This window comes from Mustelus asterias, chromosome 6 (assembly GCF_964213995.1).
Source record: "Mustelus asterias chromosome 6, sMusAst1.hap1.1, whole genome shotgun sequence".
NCBI classification, from domain to species: Eukaryota; Metazoa; Chordata; class Chondrichthyes; order Carcharhiniformes; family Triakidae; genus Mustelus; species Mustelus asterias.
Window position 1 is genome coordinate 2255535 of NC_135806.1, and position 27930 is coordinate 2283464.

Sequence of the window (27930 nt, forward strand, 5' to 3'; positions counted from 1 at the left end):
TTACACAAGCTCATTCCCTGCCCTATCCCCATAACTTCACGTATTTACCTTGCTAATCCCCCTGACCTGCACACCTTGGGACACTAAGGGGCAATTTAGCATGGCCAATCCACCTAACCCACACATCTTTGGACTTCTACCAATTAATGATGCTCTTGTGGCCCTAATTCAATAAATCACTTAAATATATATCTGAAACTTTTCATTCTATTTACCATCCCCTTTTGTTGCACATGTCCCTTGCTTAAGCTATACGGAGATTGGCATCAAAATGTTCAGAGATTGCTCTAGGTGGCTGCTAAAACTGAGCAGTTGTTCGAACTGTAATCTTATTGAACAACTGTTCACTTTGACTGCTTCCCTTGTGAAAAACTGTGTCCAAACCCTGTTGTTGCCACATCCGTGAATTGAAAAGGGCAATAAAGAGACAATGGAAATATATTTTGCATCTGGAAAGGCAGTTAGAACTGTAAAACTACTTTTTTGTTGAATATTCTTAATGAACAGCTGCTGCTGCTTTGATGATTGTATGTTTTTGGTTGAAGAGTGAAACATCTTGCGTGAAATACTTCCCACAATGTTTCAATAACTTAATAAGGAATATTGCATTGTGCCACGCAATGAGCAGAAATTTATAGAAAAATGGTCTTTCTGAAAACAAAAACTAATTTAAATTTTATGGTACCTTCCCTTGACTGTGAAAAACAGCACAATATTCCCAACTGCTTAAAAAGTTTGTAAACAATTTTAGAAAAATCTTACAAATTACTCTTTGAAGTCAAGTGAAAATAATCCTTGCATCTAAGGGGTTACAAACTGTAACCAATAGCAAATAATTCACTGGGATCAAATACTGATGACGAACCGAAAATCAGTTCATAAATTGCAGGCACCTAAAAACTTGTCAAAGATGTTTCTGGAACCCGCCTTGTGGTTAGCACTCAGCTCCTTCCTGCCTGACCTATTATTTGATATTTGACCAGTTGGTTGTGAGACACTTGCTCTTTCCAGCTGAAATGTCACAGGGGCTTCATGTCAACTCCCTGACATCTTGGCCTGACGTGAGCCTTTTACTTGTGTGCTACAAAGCAGAAAATGCAGGGCAACAGCTATGGTTCCGATACGGCACCATTTTCTCTGCGGGTGGGGGCGGAGTGGATTAGGGGTTAATCAACCATGAGATTCCAAGATGAAATTACATTCTTGTTGTTATTTTTATCACCTCGATTTAATCTACCCACATTCTCGTTTGCTCCCATCTCTACCTTCATATTCCAACACATTTCCCTTCAGATAAGGGACAGGGATGGGGTGGAAATGAGGAGGTATACTCTATTACTTTAATAAAAAAGGAATGGGAATCTGTTATGTGCTTGCTATGAGGCAGGGTGAACCCAGTTGCACTGTTATAAAAACTTCACATCTGGCACTGAAGTGCCTAAATTCAGCATCAGCGTTCTGCAGTGCCAGTCAGCATCTGGTTTGTGACTCGGCGGGTCAGTGTGATTAGCTTAACTGCAATGTTTCCAGGCTACTCTGGCAGCTTTTCTCTGCCACGAAGGCCAAAGTAGCAATTACTTCAAAAAGTCTTTGAGAACATATTAAATGGATTAGTTGCAATAGTGACACTCATTCAGGAACTGACCTTGCACAGTACATAAACATGTCATCCCCATTTCTCTCAGTACAGTTGTTTCACCTTTTCTTATCAGACAATAACTGATAAGAGGATGAGGTTGAGAGCCTTCGGGGACCAGATCCAACAGTTAACTCAGTACGTTCAACTGAGCAATGCTATCATCATGTAGTTCGGAGAGAGGCAATCTGACCTTCTCACATTGACCAGGAGTGACATTATTGTGCAGAGAAGAACCAGTCACATCATTTCTGCTCTGCACAACCTGTTTAAAGTTTGCAACTAAATGCTTGTCTTCAGTTCAGTTGACAAGAGAGAAGAGGGGGCTCAGTGAACCATGGCAGGGCTGCCATGAAATGACAGGAATCATTGGTATACATTTCAAATAGCTTTAGCGATCCTATTAAAGTGCTGCATCCCACTTTAAAACAGACATGTATAAAAAATCTTTGATAGATAGAGACTAAAATGGCTTATTGATTTTAAGCCTATGCAAAATTACTTAAAATGTGTCACTCTTTTGCACTTAAAGTATAGCTATTCAATAAAAATGAAGATCAAACATAAATAAGTAACAGATGATCTGTTTAACCAAACACACACTCAAAAGAGATTTTCAACTGAAGATCACAACTCAAATACAAGGTTGTTTATAATTGCCCTCATTTCAAAAGAAGTGATGTTTACTTAATTCAGCCAACTGCAAAATAAAATAGACTTTACAATTGTAATCTAAATGTGCTACGGAAGCCATTATGTTCTGGTCTCAAGGATCCAGTGGATGAACTAACGCGGAGAGAGTAGGCTGAGGAGCGGGAACGCGGCCTGCTGTTCCCTGGAGTGTCTCTCAGAAAGCTGTATGAGGTATCCACTTCTGGCTGCAAGGGTGCAAAGTCCTGGCTGCCCATCTTCTCGTGTGGCAAGACTATTTGAGACTGGCAGGGATACGATTGATCTAAATGGGTCCCAATGGACTGCAGGAAGAGGAGAATGGGGTGGCGGGCGGGGGGGGGGGGGGGGGGGGGGGGTGGTGTTAGGGGGTGGATGTTAGGGGGTGGAAAGGAAAAGAAAACACACAAAAAATTAGAAAATTAAATAATAATTGAATTCAGTAGCACAATTCAATATAGTGAGAATGAATCTAAAAGCTTGCTGTATGCTATGTAAATCTATCTTTTCCACTGCAGAAATTGAGAACAGTAACTGGTATATAAAGGTAAAATGACAAATCTAAAACAGGGAATTGATAGAAAGTTTGATTTGATTTGATTTATTACTGTCACACGTATTAGTATACAGTGAAAAGTATTGTTTCTTGCGCGCCATACAGTCAAAGCATACCGTTCATAGAGAAGGAAACGAGAGAGTGCAGAATGTAGTGTTACAGTCATAGCTAGGGTGCAGAGAAAGATCAGCTTAATGCAAGGTAGGTCCATTCAAAAGTCTGACAGCAGCAGGGAAGAAGCTGTTCTCGAGTTGGTTGTTACGTGACCTCAGACTTTTGTATCTTTTTCCCGAAGGAAGAAGGTGGAAGAGAGAATGTCTGGGGTGTGTGGGGTCCTTAATTATGCTGGCTGCTTTGCTGAGGTAGCGGGAAGTGTAGACAGAGTCAATGGATGGGAGGCTGGTTTGGGTGATGGATTGGGCTACATTCATGACCTTTTGTAGTTCTTTGCGGTCTTGGGCAGAGCAGGAGCCATACCAAGCTGTGATACAACCAGAAAGAATGCTTTCTATGGTGCATCTGTAAAGGTTGTTGAGAGTCGTAGCTGACATGCCAAATTTCCTTAGTCTTCTGAGAAAGTAGAGGCATCGGTGGGCTTTCTTAACTGTAGTGTTGGCATGGGGGGACCATGGGGGGACAGGTTGTTGGTGATCTGAACACCTAATAACTTGAAGCTCTCGACCCTTTCAAGCAGAGCAACTTTCTAGAATGCTAAATAAGCTAATAACGCCTTATGATAAACACTACAATTTTCCAACACAAGTGACATAGTGCTACCGCTACTGGATTGGTAATCCAGAGGTCCAGACTAATGCTCTGGGGACATGGGTTTCAAATCCCACAACAGCAGTTGGTGGAAATGGAGTCTGTTCTGACCAGGTGAGAAGGGATGAACTCTACTCCTCCTCCTCAGCCGGTCACCAGAAAGGTTTTAAGTTTCTTTTTCACAAAAATATGCCTTTTCCAAATCAGAATGTATTTAACTATTTAAGATGTGAGCGATCAGGAACCAAACAAGGTTTTGTTGAGTCAATGAAAGAGCAAATTTATTAATCGCTAAACCAGAGAAAAATAATAAAAATGCGATATCATGCATTCGGCCCTCATGCAGTAATTCAGACCTCCCCTCCCCACAGACGCATGCACGCATTTCATCAGCCTTTGAAAGGAGGCTGGGTTATTTTGAAGTCCAAATGGTATGACTCGACACTGCAGCCACAACAGTGGAGATTTCCTCATGGGGGCCGTCTGCCAGTATCCCTCGAGTAAATCTCTCTCTGTAATGTAGGCTGTATTGCCTACCCTATCTATGCAGTCTTCCACGCAGGGAATTGGGTAGGAGACACCTCTGGTCACTGCATTAACCTCGCAGTAGTCAATGCAGAGCCTTGTGGAGCTATCCATCTTGTGCACGAGCACAACTGGGGAACTCCAGTTACTGTTGCAAGGCTCCATTTATGGGTGCTCCAACATGTAGTTAACCTTCCCGCATCCACATCATGTAGAGCTAAGGGGATGCCACTTGGCTTGTCTCTGCAGATGTTTTTAAATGCAGTGAGCAGCCCCATCAGGTCTCCTCGCTGTTGTGCATTTAGGTAGGTGAATATGGTGCCCAATTTTGCTTGAATTTCTGTGTTTGCTAGCCAAACAGTGGGATGTTAATCCCCACAGCTCCATAATATTTCACCCACATCTCCCTCTAATTCATCCCCTCACCGTTCCTCTCATTGTGTTTTTTTTTGTGTATCGAGTGTCAATTAGATAGGTCAGCTCCCCAGGCTTCTTTGCTACTCTGTGCCGGCCACTGAACCGGTCTTTTAGGGGTTCACCCAGTATTAGTAGGAGCACTAGCACACAGTCTCCTGGCTGAGAATTCAGGTCCTGGCATGTGTATCTCTCTGTTATAGCTCTTTGGGAGATTCTTCAGTGTTCTGAGCCACATTACAGGATCTTGTAAGATGCTCACGAAACACTGTTACATAGTCTAACATGGGTTTTTTAAATTTTATTAATGTCACAAGTAAGCTTACATTAACACTGCAATGAAGTCACTGTGAAAATCCCCTAGTTGCCACACTCTGGCACCTGTTCAGGTACACCGAGGGAGAATTTAGCATGGCCAATGCACCCTAACCAGACTGCGGGAGGAGACCTGGGGGAAACCCATGCAGGGAGAACATGTAGACTCCGCGCAGACAGAGACCTGAGCCAGGAATTGAACCCAGGTCCCTGGTGCTGTGAGGCAGAGGTGCTTACCACTGTGCCACCCCTCCTTTCTGTCTGAGCTGGTAGTGCTTCTCTCACCAGGGCTGCCTTCAATGGACATAGTGGGATTCTTCTTTCTCAGCTTGAGCCGTTTTGATTTAAACTCCCTTTGTTATCCCCTTTCCTGGAATTTTCTCTCCACTTTCTGTTTTAGCCTCCCTTTCTTTTTCCCGTTCCTCCAATTCCAGTTCCAATTTCTGCTGATCCAATCTTTATTTGCCTACTGCTAATTTGTCTGTTTCAGTTTCCTCCTCTAAATGTTTCACTGCCCGTTTAAAATTTCTGTTTTACTGCCTCTCCAGGGAAAGTCTACACCTATGAGTCTAATTCTGGGTGGGGATTATGGGGATAGAGCGAGAGAGTGGTTGTAGACTTGTTGGGCCGAATGGCCTTATTCTGCACTGCAGGGATTCTATGATCTTATCCTGTTCAATGAAAGCATTGACACTGAATGTGGGCATTTTAGCACTTAGACCCAAGAAAACTTTTAAAATTGTTTTTGAAAGAACAATTTTGTTTTCCCCATTCCAATCTTTCTGTGGGGACAATTCTGGACACGGTGTTAGGTATGAATTTCTTTGCAATCCTCTCACTACACCACCGTAACTGCAATATAGACGATGCCAAACTTCCACCAAAGTTACGCTGGCGCAGCAGGAAAATCTCTGAGCAAATGCACTGCAGTTTCAGGTTGTCCTTCATATTATTAAATATGTCTTTTTAAATAACACTTTGAATAGCTACCTAAACCAGGTTTGTTCTGGGTTTGGCCAATGAATGAAACAGCACCATTAGCAACAGCTAAAATAAAAATACTGGGCCTTAACCTGCATTGAACCATTTAAAAATGGATATAGAGTTCCTGTATGCGAAAAATGAACCTTCCCACAACGGGAGACATCAAGGTAAAATGCTGGGAGGCATAATTCAGGGTAAAAAAAGGAATGTTTCTCCATCTGTGGGAAGCACATATCCAAGGAGCATAATTTCTATGAACTTTGCAGGGAGGCATTCAGTACACATTACCGTTTCACAGCAAATTTGTGTTCAGACCACTGCGTCTGGGCAGACTGCCTTCAGTGTAATTGAAAATATTTTAGTACAAGATTAATAAATAAAAAGGATTTTAATTATATTTTCAGTATCATCTCTTTACATCTGTAAAATTATACCAAAACCTCTTTACAAAGTTTCTCTCTCCTTACCAAAAGAATTATCTCCATTCCATTTGTAGGAGTTCAATACTTATTAGATTACAAAAATATTCCCTGGTCCTTTTCCAAGTCCTACAATTTGGTCTCTACAGAAACATTTTCTGTGGGCTCTGGAAAAATAAGTTCCATGACTTTTCTCCCACTACCCGAAATGAAAGATGGTAAGCCGAACAAAGGAAGTACAAACTTCAGAACATTGTCAGAGCTCCATATGTTGCAGCAGATACGCCTCACGATACATTTTTAGCCCTTCTGGCATGTTTTCTTATTCTGACAAGATAGATGAGCTTGAAGTTGACATTATTATGTGTACTGAAAATCTGCCAGATTTGAACTAGAGAAAAAAGTTTTTCATGTAAATATGAGAGCAAATAATTCAAAAAATAAGTCACTTCTACACATACCTTACTTTCTTTTAGGCTCATTTCTTGAATTGATTTAAATGGGACAACCATTCTAAATAATTCATTTCCCCATACTCTGGCACTAAAGTTAAAAAGTTCTTCAAAACTTCGCTTTGCTTTCTTGAACATGTTCTCAAATTCTATTTTTTTTATTAAACATTCTTTTTCACATCAAGAAAGAGAGGGGAAATTGGACCACTCACCATCACTGAAAAGGTATTCTGTGCATTAGTAAAAGGGTTGATTACATGCACATCCTAGCTCAAGTTAACTATTGTCAATTGTATTTTAATTGTCTTTGAGACAGTTTTGCCCAGGTACTTTCTGTTTAAAAGCACATTATTGCATACAGTAATGAAATGCGTGTTTTGTACATTTGTAGTAGGCTGTATGAGTATCCTTCAGGACTGTATTACAAGTCAGACTTATCTATTCACTCCACCATGATAAATCCACACAGATGTTTAAAGCTAAATCATTTGATGATTCAGCCCAGCAGAATTCTTTATAATCATATATGCAATGTGATCCTTTCTGCCCCTCTGGGATTGTGACATGCTAAGTGGAGAGGCCATAACGATTTCTACAGACTGTACTGTCTACAATTGCTGGCAGTAATTATTCAGAGCAGCCATCCCTTCTTTCCACAAGCATTTCCACTGTCAGACACAACAATGTTACAGAATACCAGTTAACAATTCCCATCATGTCAGAGTGAGCAAGAGATGATTAAGATTTCATTTTAAACTTTATCAGCTACTAATTGCTGAACCTGATTTTTCACTAGGAACAAGATTGAAAACAAGTTTAAACTCCTTTGCACAGTTGACATGTGCCAGAACCGTTGATTCAGTCTCTCTGCTTCTGAACATTTTCGCCATTTCTTGCATTGTAGGAAGTTAAAATAAAACTAGAGATACACAACTTGCAAACTTCAAATAAAATTAAAAGCTAATCGGTGGAATTTACCTTGAAATGGTAAACATCCATACAAGGTTTCAAATCCTAAAATCTTGAAGTTTTTATTTACTTCTTTTCTATAATTACTGATATACTTATGGCACACTTATCAGTCATTTTCAATATTTATATTGTCTGCTGCTCCTGCACCCTTTTCACCAGAATTGGTGTAAAAATAGTTTCTCTATCTGTATAATTCATTAAGCTGGGCAGCTCTGACCATGGGTTTAAAAGTCAATGATTACAACTTTTAATGTGGAATGATAAAACATCCCAAGTTACTAATAAGCAATTAAAAAAGTAAAGGCTATATATTTTAAAAATTTATTCTATAGCCACCTGTAATTTGTAATATTTAAACTATGTGAATTTCTTAAGATTGGCCTGTTTTATAGGAGTTCTGCTGATTTTTATCATAAATTGTGTTGTTACCTGACTAATCGTCACATCAACTTTGTGCTACATCACAGCAAGAAATTCTGTTACTCCAATTAGTCTAAATCAAAGTATTATGTCATTAAGCAACATTCTCATGTCAACTGGTTCTTGATACTACATGATATTCTGCTGACACAAATTAAAAACAATCCTTTAAAATAAAAAATACAACTGAGCTTTACAACAGTTTTAACAGTAATTGTTTTAGGAGTGGATTACAAAAATGAAACTGTACGAAACATGAAAAGATATAGAATACTTTGTCTTTCATGTATTAACATAATATTATATTTTGTCAATCTGATCATAGATTCAACAACAAAACCTGATATTTGCAAAAACTCCTGAGGTCACTTTTATAAAACTCCTTCAAACAAATATTTTTTTCACTTAATAAATAAATGATTTTTAAGTTTTGACCAGAAACTGACCTCGACTGGCTATACAAATACTGTGGCTACAAGAGCAGGTCAGAGGCTAGGAATTCTGCAGCAAATAATTCACCTCCTGACTTCCCAAAGACTGTCCACCATCTTACAAGACACAAGTTAGGAGTGTATTGGAATCCTTTCCACTTGTCTGGATGATTGCCACTCCAGCAACACTCAACAAGTTTAACACCATCCAGGATAAAGTAGCCCCACTTGATTTGCACCCCATCCACAAACATTCATTCCCTTCACCACAGACACATTGTAGCAGCAATGCATACCATCTACAAAATGCAGTGCAAGAATTCACCAAGGTTCCTTAGGTAGTACCTTCCAAACCCACAACCACTACCATCTAGAAGGACAAGGCAACAGATACCTGGGAACACCACCACCTGGAGGTTTTCCTCCAAGTCGCACACTATCCTGACTTGGAAATATATCATGGTTCTCTCACTGTCGCCAGGTCTAAATCCTGGAACTCCCTCTCTAACTGCACTGTGGGAGTACCTACACCACATGGGCTGCAGTGGCTCGAGAAGGCAGCTTACCATCACCTTCTCAAGGGCAATGATGGATGGGCAACAAATGCTGGCCTAGCCCGTGACATCCACATCTCATGAAATACGGAAAAAAATGATTGCAATAGAAATATAAGCTATAAGACTTTAATCAATGCATGAACTAATTTAAAAGTCATGTGATCTAACTAAATAATAATTTTGAAAAATACTGTACTTCATTCTTTGTTGTAAAACAAAGCAGAGTGTTACAAATACAATTTACCAGATAGTAATATTTGCTAAGTGGGGCAAAAGGGTTGTAGTACCGAACAGAATATTATCTACTTTGCAGCAACGGACATTATCAAGCACCTCCAGGTCAGATACGACAAATAATCCAAACGATTCCCTTTATATTACCCTAAACAGAAACTAAAATCAGGCTCTTAAAATATTAATTAAACGCACTACTCCAAATTTTCATTTTTCAAATTACCAAGCGGAAAGATTACATTGAGAATATACTGACACAATTTATTTAGGTATTGATCCTAAAACTCCCTCAAGAACCCTAAATAATCATCAGAAGAGATTTTGGAGGTGAAATTCATCCTTGATATTGGCATGAAATCTGGCGATTTTCCATTTCACGTTACATGCGAGTCCATGTCCAAACGCAGCGAGACCTGGACAATATCCAGGCTTGGGCTGACAAGTGGCAAGTAACATTTGTGCCACACAAGTGTCAGGCAATGACCATCTCCAACAAGGGAGGATCTAACCAATGCCCCTTGATATTCAATGGCATTACATTACTGTATCCCCACTATCAATGTCCTGGAGTGTTACTATTGACCAGAAACTGAACTGGGCTGGCCATATAAATACTGTGGCTACGAATCCTGTGGAGAGTAACTCACCTCCTGACTCCCTAAAGTCTGTTCACCATCTACAAGGCACAAGTCAGGAATGCGATGGAATACTCTCCACTTGCCTGGATGAATGCAGTTCCAACAACACTCAAAACGTTTAACACCATCCAGGACAAAGCAGTGTGCTTGATTGCTACCCCACCCACAAACATTCACTCCCTCCACCACCAACAAACAGTGGCAGCAGTGTGTACCATCTACAAGATGCACTGCAGGAACTCACCAAGACTCCTTAGGCATCACCTTCCAAATCCACGACTACTACCATCTAGAAGGACAAGAATAGCAGATACCTGGCAGTTCCCCTCCAAGTCACTCACCATCCTGATTTGGAAATATATTGTTGTTCCCTCACTGTCGCTGGTTCAAATTCATGGAACTCCCTCCCTAATAGCATTGTGGCTATACCTACACCTCAGGGACTGCAGCGGTTCCAGAGGGCAGCTCACCACCACCATCTCAAGGACATCTCGGGATGAGCAATAAATGCTGGTCTAGCCAGCGACACTCCACATTCCAAATGAAGCTTTAAAAAGTTACACCTGAATTTATTTCTTTTTCATTGTCTTAATTTAAAACGGACTGCAAAGACTGATCACCCATGTTCATCCTACTGGTGAGGATCAACTTCACTTGTCTGGCTGAACTAGGGTAGTTCCCAAACAAACCTCGTGCAGGCACATGAGATGGAAGTCTGTTTTAGTGTTCCCACAACAGGAAAGACTTAACACTTGGGCAAATAATTCATTTTTAGGTTTACAAAAAAAAATTAACTTAATTAAAAAATACACTAAAACACATTCAACGAGATCTGACAGTAAACTAATGCAAGCATATAACGGTAAGATTGTGTCAAATAGGAAATTGAAATGAAAGATTTATTTAAAATCATATTTTGCATCAGTGAATCTTTGTAAGAAGCTGCAGTGCAGCTTAGCTCTTACTATTTCTTTGTAAAACAGAAATTCTCTTTACATTATTAACCTTGGTGAAATACTGACTTAGCATGTTACTACCCAGGTCATTAAAATGTTATTAGATTTGTAAATCTTTTAAAAAGTCCTTTTCATGTAGATTTTAATATTCTGCTTTTTTATAGCTCATAGCTATCTGCAATTCACAGAACTACAAAATTCAAACAATCTTTTTAAAGCTCCATGCCTTATTATTTTGAGTACTATAACATGAGCTGAGAGAAACTTGCTGTATTTTAAAATCTAAACTAACAAAAGAGAAATGCCTTTATTTACATAGGCTTCTGTGTGGAATAAACCATCATTCCATTTGGTACCATAAATCCCAGTCCATAAATTTGCATTTCTGACACCCAATCTTGTTATTTAATGGTGAATTTTGTAAAATTAAAATTATTAGTCAAATATTTAATTGAAATAAAGGGAATGGTTGAACTATTTATCTTGCATAATAGAGCATTAGGCTGTGTAATGTAGGAAAGGTACTTCTCCATTTGGTCCTGTTTAATTCTTAGATCGTGTGCATTTTCTTTCACTGAAATATTTTTACTACTGGTTATGGAATAGACTTGATTCTGGGAGAAATTAATTTATTTCTAAAAGTTTGTATCATTTGGAATTGATAATTATAATATCCATAGATTGGGACCCAGACAATCAGTCTAAATAGTTAAGTGGGTAATGCAAGTTTTGTAAGTTACATAAACCTACAATTTGTTAAGTATGTTCAATCTTTCTGATCTAACTCAATTATCTTGTTACTTAATGATGTGGTTTTACGATGCTTCTCATCATGCCACTGGTTTAAATTTTCATTGTACACCTTACGCAAAATTATACCATTGCAGATAGCTGTGTAAATCAAAGTTGTCTTTTTGACCAAACCTAAAGGCAGAATTGTGCAATTAAATAATTGAGTTATGGGGATATGTTTAACTCTATTCCATTATGAATGGCAGTACAATAATGTACAATATAAAGAGAGTGTTGAGAATTTATTCATAGATTGTGCCATTTTAAGGATTGATAACTGATATCCGAGTTTTAAAAAGTAAAAGAATGGAGAAATTGTTTACTTCTCACAGAAGCATATCTGTATTCTACTGAATATCACGTGATCATTTACCTCTGATATACGGAACATTGAAATGCTTTGTCCAATCATTTGAATGCAGGAACTTTGAAGAAAAGAAATAAGAGTAACAATAGTTGACATATACAGCGTGAAAACTGAGGTGTCTGCATGCAATAAGGCTGGATTCTGACACATCAGCTCTCTAACAGTGCTGTAGTCCACATGAACTTTGTGACAGGCCTCTGTCTCCTCAGCCACACTTGACTGGCTCTTACTGACACTCAGCTGTCAGCTAGCAACCCTTTACCATGGCCCTAACATGCTCTACAGCTTCACCCAATTAACTTGCTTTCACATGACATTGCAGCAAAGAGCTTCATAATAGGTGGTCAAGGTGCAAGGCGCCTGTCTGGCCTCTGACTGTTCACGCAGAGCAAGAAGTTTAACTACCTGACTTCTGCTTGCTAGTGACGAATAGTAAAGTATTGGCTGTATACAAATCACATCCTTTTTGTCCTCAGAAAGTCCAAGATGTTAGAGGACACTCTTATCTAATATAGTACAATACTGAAAAGTGGAACTGTCAAGTAAATCACATCACAATCAAGCCACATTTAAAATGTTTTAGGCAAACATTACAAATATTTAGGAAAAACAAACTATTTTCCAGAATTCCAGATATTTCAATAAACTAACAGGGGGATTGATCACCTTAACCCTTTCATTAAGATCAGCATTAATTCATAAGCAGTTAAATCTCTTACCTCAAAATGATAATTAAGCTCATTCTCATCTCGTTTTGGGCACCCACCCACCCTGCCCAGTTGGGACTTACAAAGTGGCCCTTTGACCTGCAAAATCATTCACTGGACCCAGTGGGGTGTAAAGCTATTTGTAAACATCCTATAGCAACAGCTCAACTGCACTTGTATTAGTAAAGTATCCGAAGGTCAGTTGTGGATTGATGAGTGTGGTCAAATGCTAACCAACTATTTGATTTGGTTTTTGAAGCCAAGTTGTTGATTAGAAATCGGAAGCACTGGACAATCATGAAGAAAATATTTATATAGTCACAATATCAGAAAGGATAATGTCTTGCAGCTTTTATTTCCCCTTTTTGCAAAATATTCTTCCCTGCTGTCCTGGAGCTGGCGTGAGAGACTGGGATTTCATGGATATTACCAAACTCACCAAGTATCCGTTCTTCTTGGGTGACTCTAGGTGGTGAATATCAGTTGACTACTTGACTGCGACAAGCATAATTTTCCACTCCCGTTTTCATCAGGCGGGATTAGCAACGGGAGTGGAAAATCCTGACAGAGCCCCAAATCGTACTTCATGCTGATCACAGAATCCTACAGTGCAGAAGAAGGCCATTCAGCCCATCAAGATTGCACCAGCAACAATCCCACCCAGACCCCATCTCTGTAGCCCCACATATTTACCCTGCTAGTTCCCCTGAAGCTAAGAGTTAATTTAGCATGGCCAATCAACCTAACCCGCACATCTTTGGGCTGTGGGAGGAAACCGGAGCACCCAGAGGAAACCTACACAGAAATGGGAAGAACATGCAAACTCCACACAGACAGTCACTCAAGGCCGGAATTGAACCCGGGTCCCTGGCACTGTGAGGCACCGTGTGCCACTGTGCCGCCCACGTAACGATGTAAAGCAATTGACCGCACCCCACTCGTGACATAATAGGATTCCCAATGTTCAACATCAGGAACCCGGTTACAATAAATGTGCATCTGATTATCAAGCCTCTAGCCCTGATAATCAATCCATACCCTCCTCCCGTTACATCATCCATTCGTTCTGACATGATTCACGACAGGTCCTCCACGGCATGCACCTGGTGGGCAGAACACACCATAGGAGCTCAAGTGAGTACATCGCTAAGGGGATGAGGTCTTAATCAGGCAGTGCCAGGGGGCAGTGCCACATTGGGGGAGGGGCGGGGTGGGAATTTCGGTTTTTATTTCTTTTTTGGGGGGTAGGGTGAGGGGGGCCTCTACAAATACTTTACAAATGGTGGCCTGATCTTTACAAAAATGAAGGACACAATCTTATCTGCCGTTCACACCAGTTGCAGTGTTGTCAGAGCATTTGGCGACCACCCAAATCTCCATTCACTGCAGTGAGATGGGAAAATCTCGCCGGCGAGAACAATGATAAGATTCCGGCCTAAGTTGCTAGTGGGACGGCATAATGAGAGCCTGTCCTGCCAGCGTAACATTGTGGGACCTGCCCCTTTGGGGGATTTTTTTCTATCAGGCTAACAATATGGTGGACAAAGCAACTGTTGGGGCTGGCGGCTTCAATGCTGCTTTTCCCACCCACTGCCACACTGCGGGTTATGGTCTGTTAGCTCAGTTGATATTTACAGATGTACACTTTTTAACTGTGGTCCTTGGATAGTGATCAGACATCAAAACTCTCCCCAGATAAGACAATACTGAGATTAATTGTACTGCTCTACCATTATGAAGCTCAGGTTATCCAATTCAGTCTAGACCAGCATCCAACCTTGGGAGCCCCATCTGCAAGATTCTATACAGTACCAGGCAATGCGTACATACAGAATGATTGGGGGATTTGTCTTTAAGACACTCGTACATGTAAAAAGAAATCTTGCTTTAGAACATAGTCACTGAGAGGTAAGTTTGAAACTCCTGTAACATTTTTGGAGTTTCGGCTACAGATGTAAATACAGTTTAAAAGAAGCGGCCGTGAAGTTAAAAACTTGCAAAATTCTTCATCTCGTGTAGAGGTAACTGTATTGATATAAAATTTATTGTAATATAATTTGTATTTTTTGGTAAATTTTTGCACTAATTAAGAGTTTTAATGGTCGCAATTGGATCACTTTTTCGTCTTGGGCACTAGTTGCCAGATTTAAGTAGTCCCAGGTTTGGGATATCACAGGTTAGGTGAAGCTTAAAACTGTCTCTGCTTTCCCTGGCAATGTGGCTTAAACCCAAACTCAGTTCAAAATTTCCCATCTTTACAGGGTGCTGCTGTTAACTTGCACTGACCCACAGGCTCTAGATCCAAGAAGCTCAAATCAACATTGTTTTCACAGCTGTAATTGAGTCGCCTAATCAACAGCACATTTGACAGGACAGGTTTTAGAAACTAGATACTACAATGGCTTGTTGTCCACACAAGCGGAATCGTCCAGGTAAATGTAAATGAGCTGAGGGAAATAGCTGGAATTAAGCAGTTCTCCCTTTCCCTAAGTTAATATCCTAGCGACAAGAACCAGCAGCCTCATTTCCTGCCCTTTTGCAGAGTCACCGTTTCCCCAGTGACAGCTTTCCACAGAGGGAGGTTGGGACGGGCCAAAGTCAATAGATGAGCTGCTCTGAACTGGCTGTGTGTGTGTTCCAATTGTAAACTGTGTGAGTGACGAGTGATTGAAACTAGCACAGGATGTCGACAACGATATCCAGAAGTTTTATTAAAAATAAAAAAGTCCTTTTTTTGTTGCTTTCTTTTGGCAAATACTCAATTTTTAAAGTAATGAACTGCAACAGAATGTTTTGCAACTAGAAACCTTATTTTCCAAAGGCTTTAAGCTGATTACAACTTGGAAGTAAAATTTTCCAATTTCACCCCATGACCATCTGAAAATGGACGGCACAGCACTGACGTCCAACTCGCAGTAATTTCTGAATTGCAAGTACTTGTTTACACCCTATTTTCATGCAGCACTAATGCAATGGTACTGTGCCCTGTTAATATCAGAGAGGCACATGGCTTTATCCTCCCCCTCTTACTTTGATTAATTTGCAGTTTATCAGACTGAAACACTGTGCTCACAAAGATGAGATTGCTGTTTCTTTTTATAAGGGAAGGGAGGGAGAGGAGAGGTTTAGTGACCTGCCTGGAACAGAGTGTCACTACTGCAGGTTTGGCAGGCAGCCCATCTCTTCCTCCAGCTTTCACAGGAATGCTCAGCTTGATTTAATCAAGAACGGGCAAGAGACCAAGCGACCAAGACTGGGGCAGGTTCAACCCTGCGAATGCCACGGCAAAAAAAAACACACCAGAGTGGAACAGAACCATGTTGTCGCAATTTGAATACCTTTAAGATGGATTGTAAAAATAAAAATGTGCCCATTACCAAAGAGAATATTTCCTTCTCTGGTTAGTCTCCCACTGAGCTATTCCAGCTTTAAAACCCGCATTTAATTCTTGTTGACAAGCTCCTGAGGGAAATTATTTGCATTTTGTCTCTACATTCTGAGGCACTGTGTTTGCTTAGGACTTTTGCTTCTATATTTGCAAGATATTTACAAATGGGCACGAGCAACATTTACTTCCCAAGGGAGTACCCCATTGGATTGTCATATATATATATTCCGCATTTAGTCAAAAACCCATGGGGTGGTACTGGTCACCAGTATTAAACATGAGAGTCAATGTGGAAGTGAACATTACATTTTCCATAATCTATTCAATTACATGCCCAGCGACATCTTCCCTTTTATTCCAAATTAGTATTTCATGGTGGTGAACATCCTTCTGTGGATTGCAGATATTAAATATTGTCATCTGATGGAAAGTTATTTGTTTCATCGTACACGCTGGGTGACTTCTGGACAATTACATGCAGCACCATATTGCTCATGATCAACTTAAATGCAATATTAAGCTAACCCCGATGCAGGGACGACACAAGGCGTCTTTGAAACTGTATCTCTTTAACCTCATTAGCTGCCAGTACAAGACATGACCTTGTCCTTCTAGTAGTGAAACCTGTGGATTGTGGCCACCCATGGGACTAGTGCAACTGACTATGATTTACAGATGGTTAATTTATTAAGCAACTCAGCTGCAGCACTAAGATTAACTTTCTAGAATCGAGACTCTTTAACATTATAAACATTTACTATTTTACTTGCATGTTGAGCTATATGGAACTGAACTAATGAGGATAAATGCTGGAACTCTGAGACTAACTCCAGATCAGTGGCTACCAATCCTCTCAAATATTGTCCCTTCCTCCATTCGATGGGCTGCAGCAACACAGAGAAATAACTGGTAACATCGCAACAGGGACCTCCCCATTCTTACAGAGCTTTAAGCCACTCCGCCCCCCGCTACTCACCGCATGGCTCTACGAAATCCCCACTGAACATGAACCAAACGTCTCTAACTGCATAACACCGATGAAATCTGAAGGAAAGCTTAGATAGAAATCCCTCTCTCCCAAATAAACACATTGGGCTGATTGTCCACCTCTTCCTGCCAGCAGCATCTTTTGGTCCTGTCGACTGTGTATCCCTGATGAGGGTTTCCCAGTGGTGGGGGGTGGAATCAATGAGAAATCCGATTGACAACGGCAGAACCAGAAGATCCCACCGCTGGGCAATGGCGGGCCGCATCTTGCCACCAAGAACCGCGCTGCAGGGGGCTCAGAAAATCCCCCCAATGTCTCTAACCCAATATCCCAACAACCAGGCTTCAATCTTCCCTGGACAATAGAATACAGACTGGACACAGCCACTGTGGCCACTTGATGTACAAATTACACCTCAAAAACACCTCACTTGGCTATGACTATGGAAAGCCTGACCAAATGAGAGAGCACGCGAATTGGCACAGGGTCAATAGGATTAAGGAGACGAATGCGTGGCTAAAGGATTGGTGTGGGAGGAATGGGTTCGAATTCATGGGACATTGGCACCAATATTGGGGCAGATGGGACCTGTTCGGATGGGATGGTCTCCGTCTGAATCATGCTGGGACCAGAGTCCTGGCAAATCGTATAACTAGGGTCGTTGATAGGGCTTTAAACTATTAAATGGGGGGGAGGGTGCAGGGGTATGGGGAATTACAAACTCGAAGGTAGAGGAGAGAGTACAAGTGCAGGTTAATGTTGAGGACATTCAACTAGTTAAAGGAGTAGAGGGCTCGGGAGATGTTAGTAGCGTTTCAACAAACCGGGTCCAGATAAAGGCTGGCATAAAGTCACTTTGCCTGAATGCACGAAGCATTCGAAACAAAGTAAATGAGTTGATGGCACAAATCCATACAAATGAGTATGATCTAGTGGCCATCACAGAAACGAGGCTGCAGGGTGACGGGGACTGGGAACTGAATACCCAGGGGTATCAGACATTTAGGAAGGATAGACAGGTAGAAAAAGGAGGTGGGGTAGCTCTGTTAATAAAGAATAATATCAGGACGGTAGTGAGAGACGACATAGGCTCTAAGGAGCAGAATGTGGAATCGTTGTGGGTGGAGATAAGGAATAGTAGGGGGAAAGAGACACTGATAGGCGTGGTCTATAGGCCCCCAAATAATAACTTAGAGGTGGGGAGGGCTATAAACACGCAAATAATGGATGCGTGCAAAAACGGAACGGCAATAATCATGGGTGATTTTAACCTGTATATTGATTGGTCGACTCAAATTGGACGTGGAGGGCTTGAGGAAGAGTTCTTAGAATGCTGTCGGGCTCGTTTCATTGAACAGTATGTTACAGAACCTACGAGTGAGCGAGTTATCTTAGATCTGGTACTGTGTAATGAGACAGGTAGTATTAAGGATCTTCTTGTGAGGGATCCTCTTGGGTTGAGTGATCATAATATGGTTGAATTTCTGATACAGATGGAGGGTGAGAAAGTAGGGTCCCAAACCAGTGTCCTCTGCTTGAACAGAGGGGAGTACGATAGGATGAGGGCGGAATTGGCTAATGTAGACTGGGCGAGCAGACTGGTAGGTAGGACAGCTGAAGAACAGGGGAGGATTTTTAAGGAGATTTTTTTAAGTACTCAGCAAAAATATATTCCAGTGATAAAGAAGGACTGTAAGAAAAGGGATAATCAGACGTGGATAACGAAGGAAATAAAGGAGAGTGTTAAAATAAAAACAGATGAGTACAGAGTGGCCAAAAATAGCAGAGAATTAGTGGATTGGGAAAGCTTTAAAAAACAACAAAGAACAACTAAGAAAGCGATTAAGAAAGGAAAGATAGATTATGAAACTAAACTAGCTCAAAATATAAAAAAACGATAGTAAAAGTTTTTACAAATATATAAAAAGGAATAGAGTGGCTAGAGTGAATGTTGGACCTTTGGAGGACGAGAGGAGGGATTTAATAATGGAAAACGAGGAAATGGCTGAGACTTTAAATAAGTTCTTTGTGTCAGTCTTCACGGTGGAAGACACAAATCATAGAATCATAGAATCCCTACAGTGCAGAAGGAGGCCATTCGGCCCATCGAGTCTGCACCGACCACAATCCCACCCAGGCCCTACCCCCACATATTTTACCCGCTAATCCCTCTAACCTACGCATCTCGGGGGCAATTTTTAACCAGGCCAATCAACCTAACCCGCACATCTTTGGACTGTGGGAGGAAACCGGAGCACCCGGAGGAAACCCACGCAGACACGAGGAAAATGTGCAAACTCCAAACAGACAGTGACCCGAGCCGGGAATCGAACCCGGGACCCTGGAGCTGTGAAGCAGCAGTGCTAACCACTGTGCTACCGTGCCGCCCTATAAACAAATAGTTTACCGAATATTAGAGATCGAGAGTTGGTGGGAGGTGAGGTCCTTAATACAATTACTGTTATTAAAGAGGTAGTGCTTGGTAGACTAATGGGACTGAAGGTAGACAAGTCCCCTGATGGAATGCATCCCAGGGTACTGAAAGAAATGGCTGAGGTAATAACAGATGCGTTAGTAGTTATTTATCAAAATTCACTGGACTCTGGGGTAGTGCCGGCTGATTGGAAAACAGCTACTGTTACGCCGCTGTTTAAAAAAGGAAGTAGACAAAAGGCGGGTAACTACAGGCCGGTTAGCTTAACGTCCGTAGTTGGGAAGATGCTGGAATCCATCATTAAAGAGGAAATAGCAGAGCACCTGGATAAGAATGGTTCGATCAAGCAGACGCAGCATGGATACATGAAGGGAAAGTCATGTTTGACGAATTTACTGGATTTTTATGAAGATGTGACTAGTGCAGTTGACAGAGGGGAACCGGTGGATGTGGTGTTTTTAGATTTCCAGAAGGCATTCGATAAGGTGCCTCACAAAAGGTTGCTGCAGAAGATTGGGGTACACGGAGTTGGGGGTAAGGTGTTGGCGTGGATTGGGGATTGGCTATCTAACAGGATGCAGAGAGTTGGAATAAATGGGTGCTTTTCTGGTTGGCAGTTGGTGACCAGTGGCGTGCCGCAGGGATCGGTGCTGGGGCCTCACTGTTTACCATTTACATAGATGATCTGGAGGAGGGGACTGAGTGTAGGGTATCAAAGTTTGCTGATGACACGAAGATGAGTGGGAAAGCGAATTGCGTGGAGGACGCGGAAAGTCTGCAGAGAGATTTGGATAGGCTGAGCGAGTGGGCGAGGAAATGGCAGATGGAATATAACGTTGGCAAATGTGAGGTTATCTACTTTGGAAGAAATAATAGTAAACTGGAATATTATTTAAATGGAGAAAAATTACATCATGCTACTGTGCAGAGGGACCTGGGGGTCCTTGTGCACGAATCGCAAAAACGCAGTCTGCAGGTGCAGCAGGTGATCAAGAAGGTGAATGGAATGTTGGCCTTTATCGCGAGGGGGATAGAATATAAAAGCAGGGAGGTCTTGCTGCAACTATACAAGGCACTGGTGAGGCCGCAACTGGAGTACTGTGTGCAATTTTGGTCCCCTTATTTGCGAAAGGATATATTGGCCTTGGAGGGAGTGCAGAGAAGGTTCACCAGGTTGATACCGGAGATGAGGGGTGTAGCTTATGAGGAGAGATTAAACAGATTGGGTTTGTACTCGTTGGAGTTTAGAAGGCTGAGGGGTGATCTTATAGAGACATATAAGATAATGAAGGGGCTGGATAGGGTAGAGGTAGAGAGATTCTTTCCACTTAGAAGGGAAGCCAGAACTAGAGGGCACAGCCTCAAAATAAGTGGGGGCCGGTTCAGAACAGAGTTGAGGGGGAACTACTTCTCTCAGAGGGTAGTGAATCTCTGGAATTCTCTGCCCATTGAAGTGGTGGAGGCTACCTCGTTGAATATGTTTAAATCACGGGTAGATAGATTTCTGATCGATAAGGGAATATAGGGATATGGGGAGCAGGCGGGTAAATGGAACTGATTCGCTTCAGATCAGCCATGATCTTGTTGAATGGCAGGGCAGGCTCGAGGGGCTAGATGGCCTACTCCTGCTCCTATTTCTTATGTTCTTATGAAGAAGAAAAGAAACATGTGGCAGAGGCAAGAGTTGGAGTTCAATTAGACGCAAGAGGGTGGAGGGCTGATAAATATCAGCAGTAGAGGCAAAGACTTGGCTCAGCAGCAGGTTACAAGCCTTTCATTTACTACTTAAATTTTCTGCCACCATACAGACCAGGCTATAGGCTCATGAAAGTGGATGCTGGAAGGAGATATTATGAATATCATGCTACCGTTTAGGCTACAGTGCAAGCTCCTCTAGTACTCTGTACTGAGTACTGTTTGCTGGTCAAGATTGGTTGGGCACCCAAACTGATGGGAGATCTGCAATCAATGAGACCCTTATGTCCAATGAGAAGACAATCTTTACTCTGTTGCTGAGGGAAACTGTGAAAAGCACGGAAGACCCCAAGTTTGGAGGGATATTTTAGATTTCAGTGGCTATACTTGGAGGAGTTGGAGCAAAAGGAAGAATATCTCACTACTCCAAACCCAAGGTGAAATGTCTGCTATGAAGCACAGGCCATTCTAGCCAACTGTGTCATCCTCTTTTATAACATGAAAAGTCATCTGCATAATGTGACTGTAATTTAATTGCAGATCACAATGAACGTTGTAGTTTTGCAAAAACATCTCAGGTTTATTGCTTTGCCTTTCATCCCATGGTTTTAATTGCCTCTAGGTTTGCTGGAGAATGTTAGTACAAGAATGTACTATCAGATCAAAAAAACTATATTACAATTCATTATAGTCGTATATTTAACACCAAATGCAAAAAGAAACTAACATTGTGGCAACTCACTTAAAATTGAGATTTATTTTCTCAGATGACTAAACAGTTGCGTCTCTTCTAAATTTAGATTTTTAAAAAAAATTAACCAAAATTTTGTGTTATTCACTTATTTGATGTAAGGTTGAGAGCATATGAAATTCAGTTCTCAATAGTCCTTTATAGAAAAAAATATGCACAATAAATATCAGGTTTTAACAGCCTATTCAGATCAGACTTGGTAAATTTGGCCCATAATCAAATGTTCGTTTAATAGACATATCATGATTTTAGATTATTATATCCCATTTTATTATTTCAGCAAGGTGGCAGATTACTCGCCTCTGAGCACAGGATACTTCATTTTTCAAATACACTGTAGACATTGTGGTATGGTGCGCATATTTTAAGGAGAGTGATCAGAAACTACTTACCGAGCGCAATTCACCCAAAAAATGACAAAGTGTCAGGTTCAGTCAGAAAACTAGCTGTTTCTCCCCAGACAAACAGGCGGGTTTTCTGACGGAATTTTCCCACATCTTGCCATTTTTTGAAGGGGTGTGTTTTGTGCTGTAATTGTGAGGGGCAGGGCCTAAACACACCTACAAGTCCTGCTTCATAGAGGCCAGGAGGCTGTTTTAAAGGGCAGCCCAAACTCACATTGGATTTAAAGACCCTCCTCTCCCCACCCCATGGACAGTAGTTAACACTGCTGCCTCCCAGCGCCAGGGACCCGGGTTCAATTCTGGCCTTGGGTCACTGTCTCTGTGGAGTTTGCACATTCTCCCAGTGTCTGCATGGGTTTCCTCCAGGTGTTCCGGTTTCCTCCCAGAGTCCAAAAATAGACAGGTTAGGTTGATTGGCTATGCTAAATTGACCTTTAGTGTCAGGGGAATTAGCAGGGTAAATATGTGGGATTACGGGGATGGGACCTGGGTGGGTTGTGGTCGGTGCAGGTTCAATTGGCTGAACGGCCTCCTTCTGCACTGTAGGGATTCTATGATTCTATGGACTTTGAACCACCAATGTTCTCCACCATAACCTCCCTCCCACCCCCCCACTTTCAATATTCATCATCATTGAGGCCCTCCCAATGGGTCCAAGGCCCCCCCCCCCCCCCCCCCCACCGCCAACTGTGGTGTGGTCATCACGTCTGGCCTCCATTTGTGAAGCCCAGTAGAGATTCCTGCTGACTTTACATCACGCCGGTGGGTGGGAACATATGACATTTCCAGAAGATTCAGCATTAAGCCGATATTGAATATTAGAATGTATTTAAATGAATGGTAATCAGCTCACACCCAGACTGGGCGTGAACCCAATTATATCTGTTGGGAAGGCCAGAGCACATCGTAAACTCTTTGGTACCCACCATGAATCCTGTTTCAGGCCTCTCCCGGAATTTTCCTGACATAATGGGATTTGCGCCAAGTGCAAAGCGGCTGGAAAATCACACCCACCAACCTAAAGCCGCAGTAATGACCTGTTGTATTCCAAAAGAGAAAACAACACTCTGCCAATTCCTTCAGATAATTGGCTTGAGCAGTAGAAATGTACCAAGACAAAATTCATCCATAATGTTAGAGAACACAGAATATTTAGGAGATTATGTCAAAGGTTCAAATGCGAGAGAAGCATGAATTTTGTGAAGTTTAGGATTGCAAGGACAGTTTCAACCATTGGATTTGTGGTTTTTTGTGTGATTATCCAATCTAACTGAACGATGTCAGTTGCTGCTCTTAGCCTGGGAGTGTTTGTTGCTGACAGTTATTTAAAAACAGTGATATTCTGGGAATGTTCCAACTGAACTCTCCAGGTTAAGTAGGATGCCTGGCCAGGTGAGGAATGTGACAGCTTGGAAGACAGCTGATCATTTTAATAGTATTCTTCCATCTTTTGGTGACTACATGTTGACCTACATGATAACACTTCTTCTGTGAACTGAAAGGAGTTGAACTCAGTCAGACGAGTTTGTCTCTATCTCTTCAGTGGAGGTCACTGGTGTAAGTTCTAGATTAGCTTCTATGTTCTTTTTCACTGGGTCCTGCTGCAGGCTCTACAGGGCAGTAACTTGATCATTTTTCAGCATGAAACTTCCCAAGATTTTAAACTGAATTTCTGGGATTATCCAGGATTTCCAAGTCAGACCAGCTGATCTCATACCCAATGATGGAAATCACGAGTTTTTCTTCCCATCTTGGAAATGTTAGTAAAATAGAGATGGTACAGTGTTGTACAAGATACTGACCATGGTAAACTACCACACAGAATGTTTTACTCTTGGGGCTCATCAACTATACTTCCAGAATTAAATATATCAATCTCAAAATGCACTTTGGTCAAAAGAAATCTCACCAGAAATGGTAACTGGCCCAGACAAGAATTGTGTTGCAGTTAAGTAACAGTTTAAGATGGTCCCATGAGGAACATTATTTATAGGATGAGAGCGCAGGGGGCCATAAAGTTCCGACTAGAAATATGTTAAAAGAACAAGTGTTCCCTGTGACAATGCCTGCTAATATGGTGATCTCATCAAGGTTCATCAAAGGATAATAAAGGAAGAACATTTGCATATCCTCAAAGTTATAAATGATATTTTTGCTTCAAATCACAATGTTGCAATCATGTCACCACAGTGAGGAAGGTTACTTGTCCATCTTAGTTCATTTATCCATTAGATCATAAAGCTGCAGCATATACAGATTCCGAGGTCTGCACCTGCAAAGATGGACTTTAAAATTCTCATTTCTGTTTTCAAATCTCTCCTTGTCCTCGTCCCTCTTAAACTGTACAATATAATGCTTGAAGATGTGTTCCTCCAATTCTGGCCTCTTGTACATCCCCAATCACAATGTTCCAGCATTGACAGACATGTCTTCAGCTGTTTATCCCCTAAGGTTTGGAATTCCCTCCCTAAACCACCACATTCTTGATCTTCTTTAAGACACTCCTTAAAACCAATCCAATATTGCAGTGGCTTGGTGCCAAATTTTGATAATTTTTTTTATTCCTTCATGGGACATGGCTGGGCAGCATTTATTGCCCCTCCCTAGTTGCCCTTGAACTGAGTATTTGCTAGGCCATTTCAGAGGGCAGTTGAGAATCAACCACATTGCTGTGGGTCAGGAGTCACTTGTAGGCCAGACCAGGTAAGGATGGCAGCTTTCTTTCTCTAAAGAACATTAGTGAACCAGATGGGTTATTTTTCAACAATCGACAATGGTTCAATGGTCATCAGTAGATTCTTATATTTTTTAATATTAAATTCAAATTCCACATCTGCTGTGGCTGGAATTGAACAGACAGTCTTGTAAAGGTGCTTTACATGTTCAAGGTGCTATAGGAATGAACCTTTAGTTGCTGTACATTGCAGAAATCTACCTTGGGTATTTATCACTCTGTATGAGGAACTTCATGGTGCCTACCCCAAGTTTAGTTTTTAGTAGTTTCAACCTCTGTCCTTTTGTAACATTTTCCCCTTTCTTTGATCAAGATCATAAAATAGAATAAATTTGTAAAGGCCTATAGCTACAAACAGAAAGCTGCTATGAAGCACAGCACAGCACATTTGGAAGTATTGGATATGAACAGCATGCTTCAAATTAATTTTCACACCATTAAATATTTATTATTTGCAGACTAATAGTATGAAATAGAATTTTCAATATACAAAAACGTTACATTGAAGTTGCCTCACAAGGCACAATTTTTACGAACATTCCTAATTCCCATTCAAATTCTAATAGCTGTTTTCCTTTTATCTCCATACCTCCGTAAAGTTTACCCCAAGGAATTGTTTTCGCAACCATACTGACACCAGTGAACTGAAGACCTAAACTAACCAATTAAATTGTCCTGTTTTTACAACCAAGATAACAAAATCAGCGATTTCCTTCATCTAAAAATGCCATTTTATCTGTCATTACAGTCTTCACACCTTAATTTTAATCCAATTAATATTTAATCTGCAACAAATCAACCTTGTTTTTATTTTCTGACTAATTTTAGGTTCTAAAATGTATACCTTGAACTTATTTCTAGGATTTATTGTGGAAAATTGCCCAGGTATGTCCTATCCACAAAAAACAGGACAAATGCTACCCAGCCAATTATCGTCCCATCAGTCTACTCTTTATAATCGACAAAGTGATGGAAAGGGCCATCAACGAATCTATCAAGTGGCACCTACTCACCAAGAAACCTGCTCACTGTTGCTCAGTTTGGGTTCCGCCTTGACTACTAAGCTCCTGACATCATTACAGCTTCAGTCCAAACATGAACAAAAGAGTTGAACTCAAGAGGTGAGATGAGAGTGACTGCCCTTGACATCAAGGTGCCATTTGACTGAGTATAGCGTCAAGGAGCTCTAGAAAATTGGAGTCAATGGGAATTAGACTCCATTGATTGCAGTCATACCTGGCAAAAAGGAAGATGGCTGTGGTTGTTGGAGATAAATAATCTCAGCCCCAGGATATCACTGCAGGAGCTCCTCAGTGGTGTCCTAGACTCAAGCAACTTCAGTTGCTTCATCATAAGGTCAGAAGTTGTGATATACGCTGATGATTGCACAACATTCAGCACCATTCACATCCCCTCAGTTACTAAAGCAATCAATATCCATTTACAGTAAGACCTGGATAACATTCAGATTTTGGCAGGTGGTGGCAAGTAACATTTGCACCACACAAATACCATGCAATGACCATCTCCAACAAGAGAGAATCTAACCATCTCCATTTGACATTCAATGATACCACCATTGCTGAATCCTCCAATATCAATATCCTGGGTTACCATTGACCAAAAACTGAACTCGGCTAGCCATATCGGGTCAGAGGCTGGGAATTCTGCAGTGAGTAACTCCATATCCTAAAACTGTCCAACAGCACTGGGGGTGTGCCTGCACCACATGGACTGCAGCGGTACAAGTAGCCAGCTCATAACCATCTTCCCAAGGGCATTAGGGTTGGGAAATAAATGTTGGCCTAGTCAGCAACACGCACATTCTGTAATGGAATATTTTAAAAATGCACTGGCCCAGATTTTGCAGTAGTAATGATAGTGAAGATGTTACTAGGATGCTACCGGGACTTGGTGGTTTGAGAGGCTGGATAGACTGGGACCTTTTTCTCTGGAGCATGGAAGGCTGAGGGGTGATCTTATAAATCACCCCTCAGTGTGGTGTCCTAGACTCAAGCAACGTCAGCTTAAAATAATGAGGAGCATAGATCAGCTAGATAGTCAATATCTTTTCCCAACTTCTGTTGTGGGCAAAGTACTGGAAAGGATTATAAGAGATAGGATTTATAATCACCTAGAAAGGAATAATTTGATTAGGGATAGTCAGCACAGTTTTGTGAAGGGTAGGTCGTGCCTCACAAACATAATTGAGTTCTTTGAGAAGGTGACCAAAGAGGTGGATGAGGGTAAAGCGGTTGATGTGGTGTGTATGGATTTCAGCAAAGCGTTTGATAAGGTTCCCCATGGTAAGCTTTTGCAGAAAATACGGACACATGGGATTGAGGGTGATTTAGTGGTTTGGATCAGGAATTGGCTAGCTGTAAGAAAACAGAGGGTGGTGGTTGATGGGAAATATTCATCCTGGAGTTCAGTTACTAGTGGTGTACCGCAAGGATCTGTTTTGGGGCCACTGCTGTTTGTCATTTTTATTAATGACCTGGATGAGGGCGTGGAAGGATGGATTAGTAAATTTGCGGATGACACTAAAGTCGGTGGAGTTGTAGACAGTGCGGAGGGAAGTGGCAGGTTACAGAGGGACATAGATAAGCTGCAGAGCTGGGCTGAGAGGTGGCAAATGGAGTTTAATGTGGAAAAGTGTGAGGTGATTCACTTTGGAAGGAGTAACAGGAATACAGAGTACTGGGCTAATGGTAAGATACTTGGTAG

General features: G+C 41.3%; 1 protein-coding gene across 2 annotated transcripts in view; it reads right to left on the reverse strand.

The window, feature by feature from the left end:
• Positions 1–1138: 1138 nt before the first annotated feature.
• ccdc171 (coiled-coil domain containing 171) overlaps positions 1139–27930 on the reverse strand; it is a 233144-nt gene continuing 206352 nt past the window's right edge. For both annotated transcript variants that reach the window (XM_078213908.1, XM_078213909.1), the window contains exon 25: positions 1139–2610. In XM_078213908.1, coding sequence (XP_078070034.1) covers positions 2356–2610 — 255 coding nt within the window. In that variant the 3' untranslated portion in view covers positions 1139–2355. The remainder of the gene's footprint in view (positions 2611–27930) is intronic.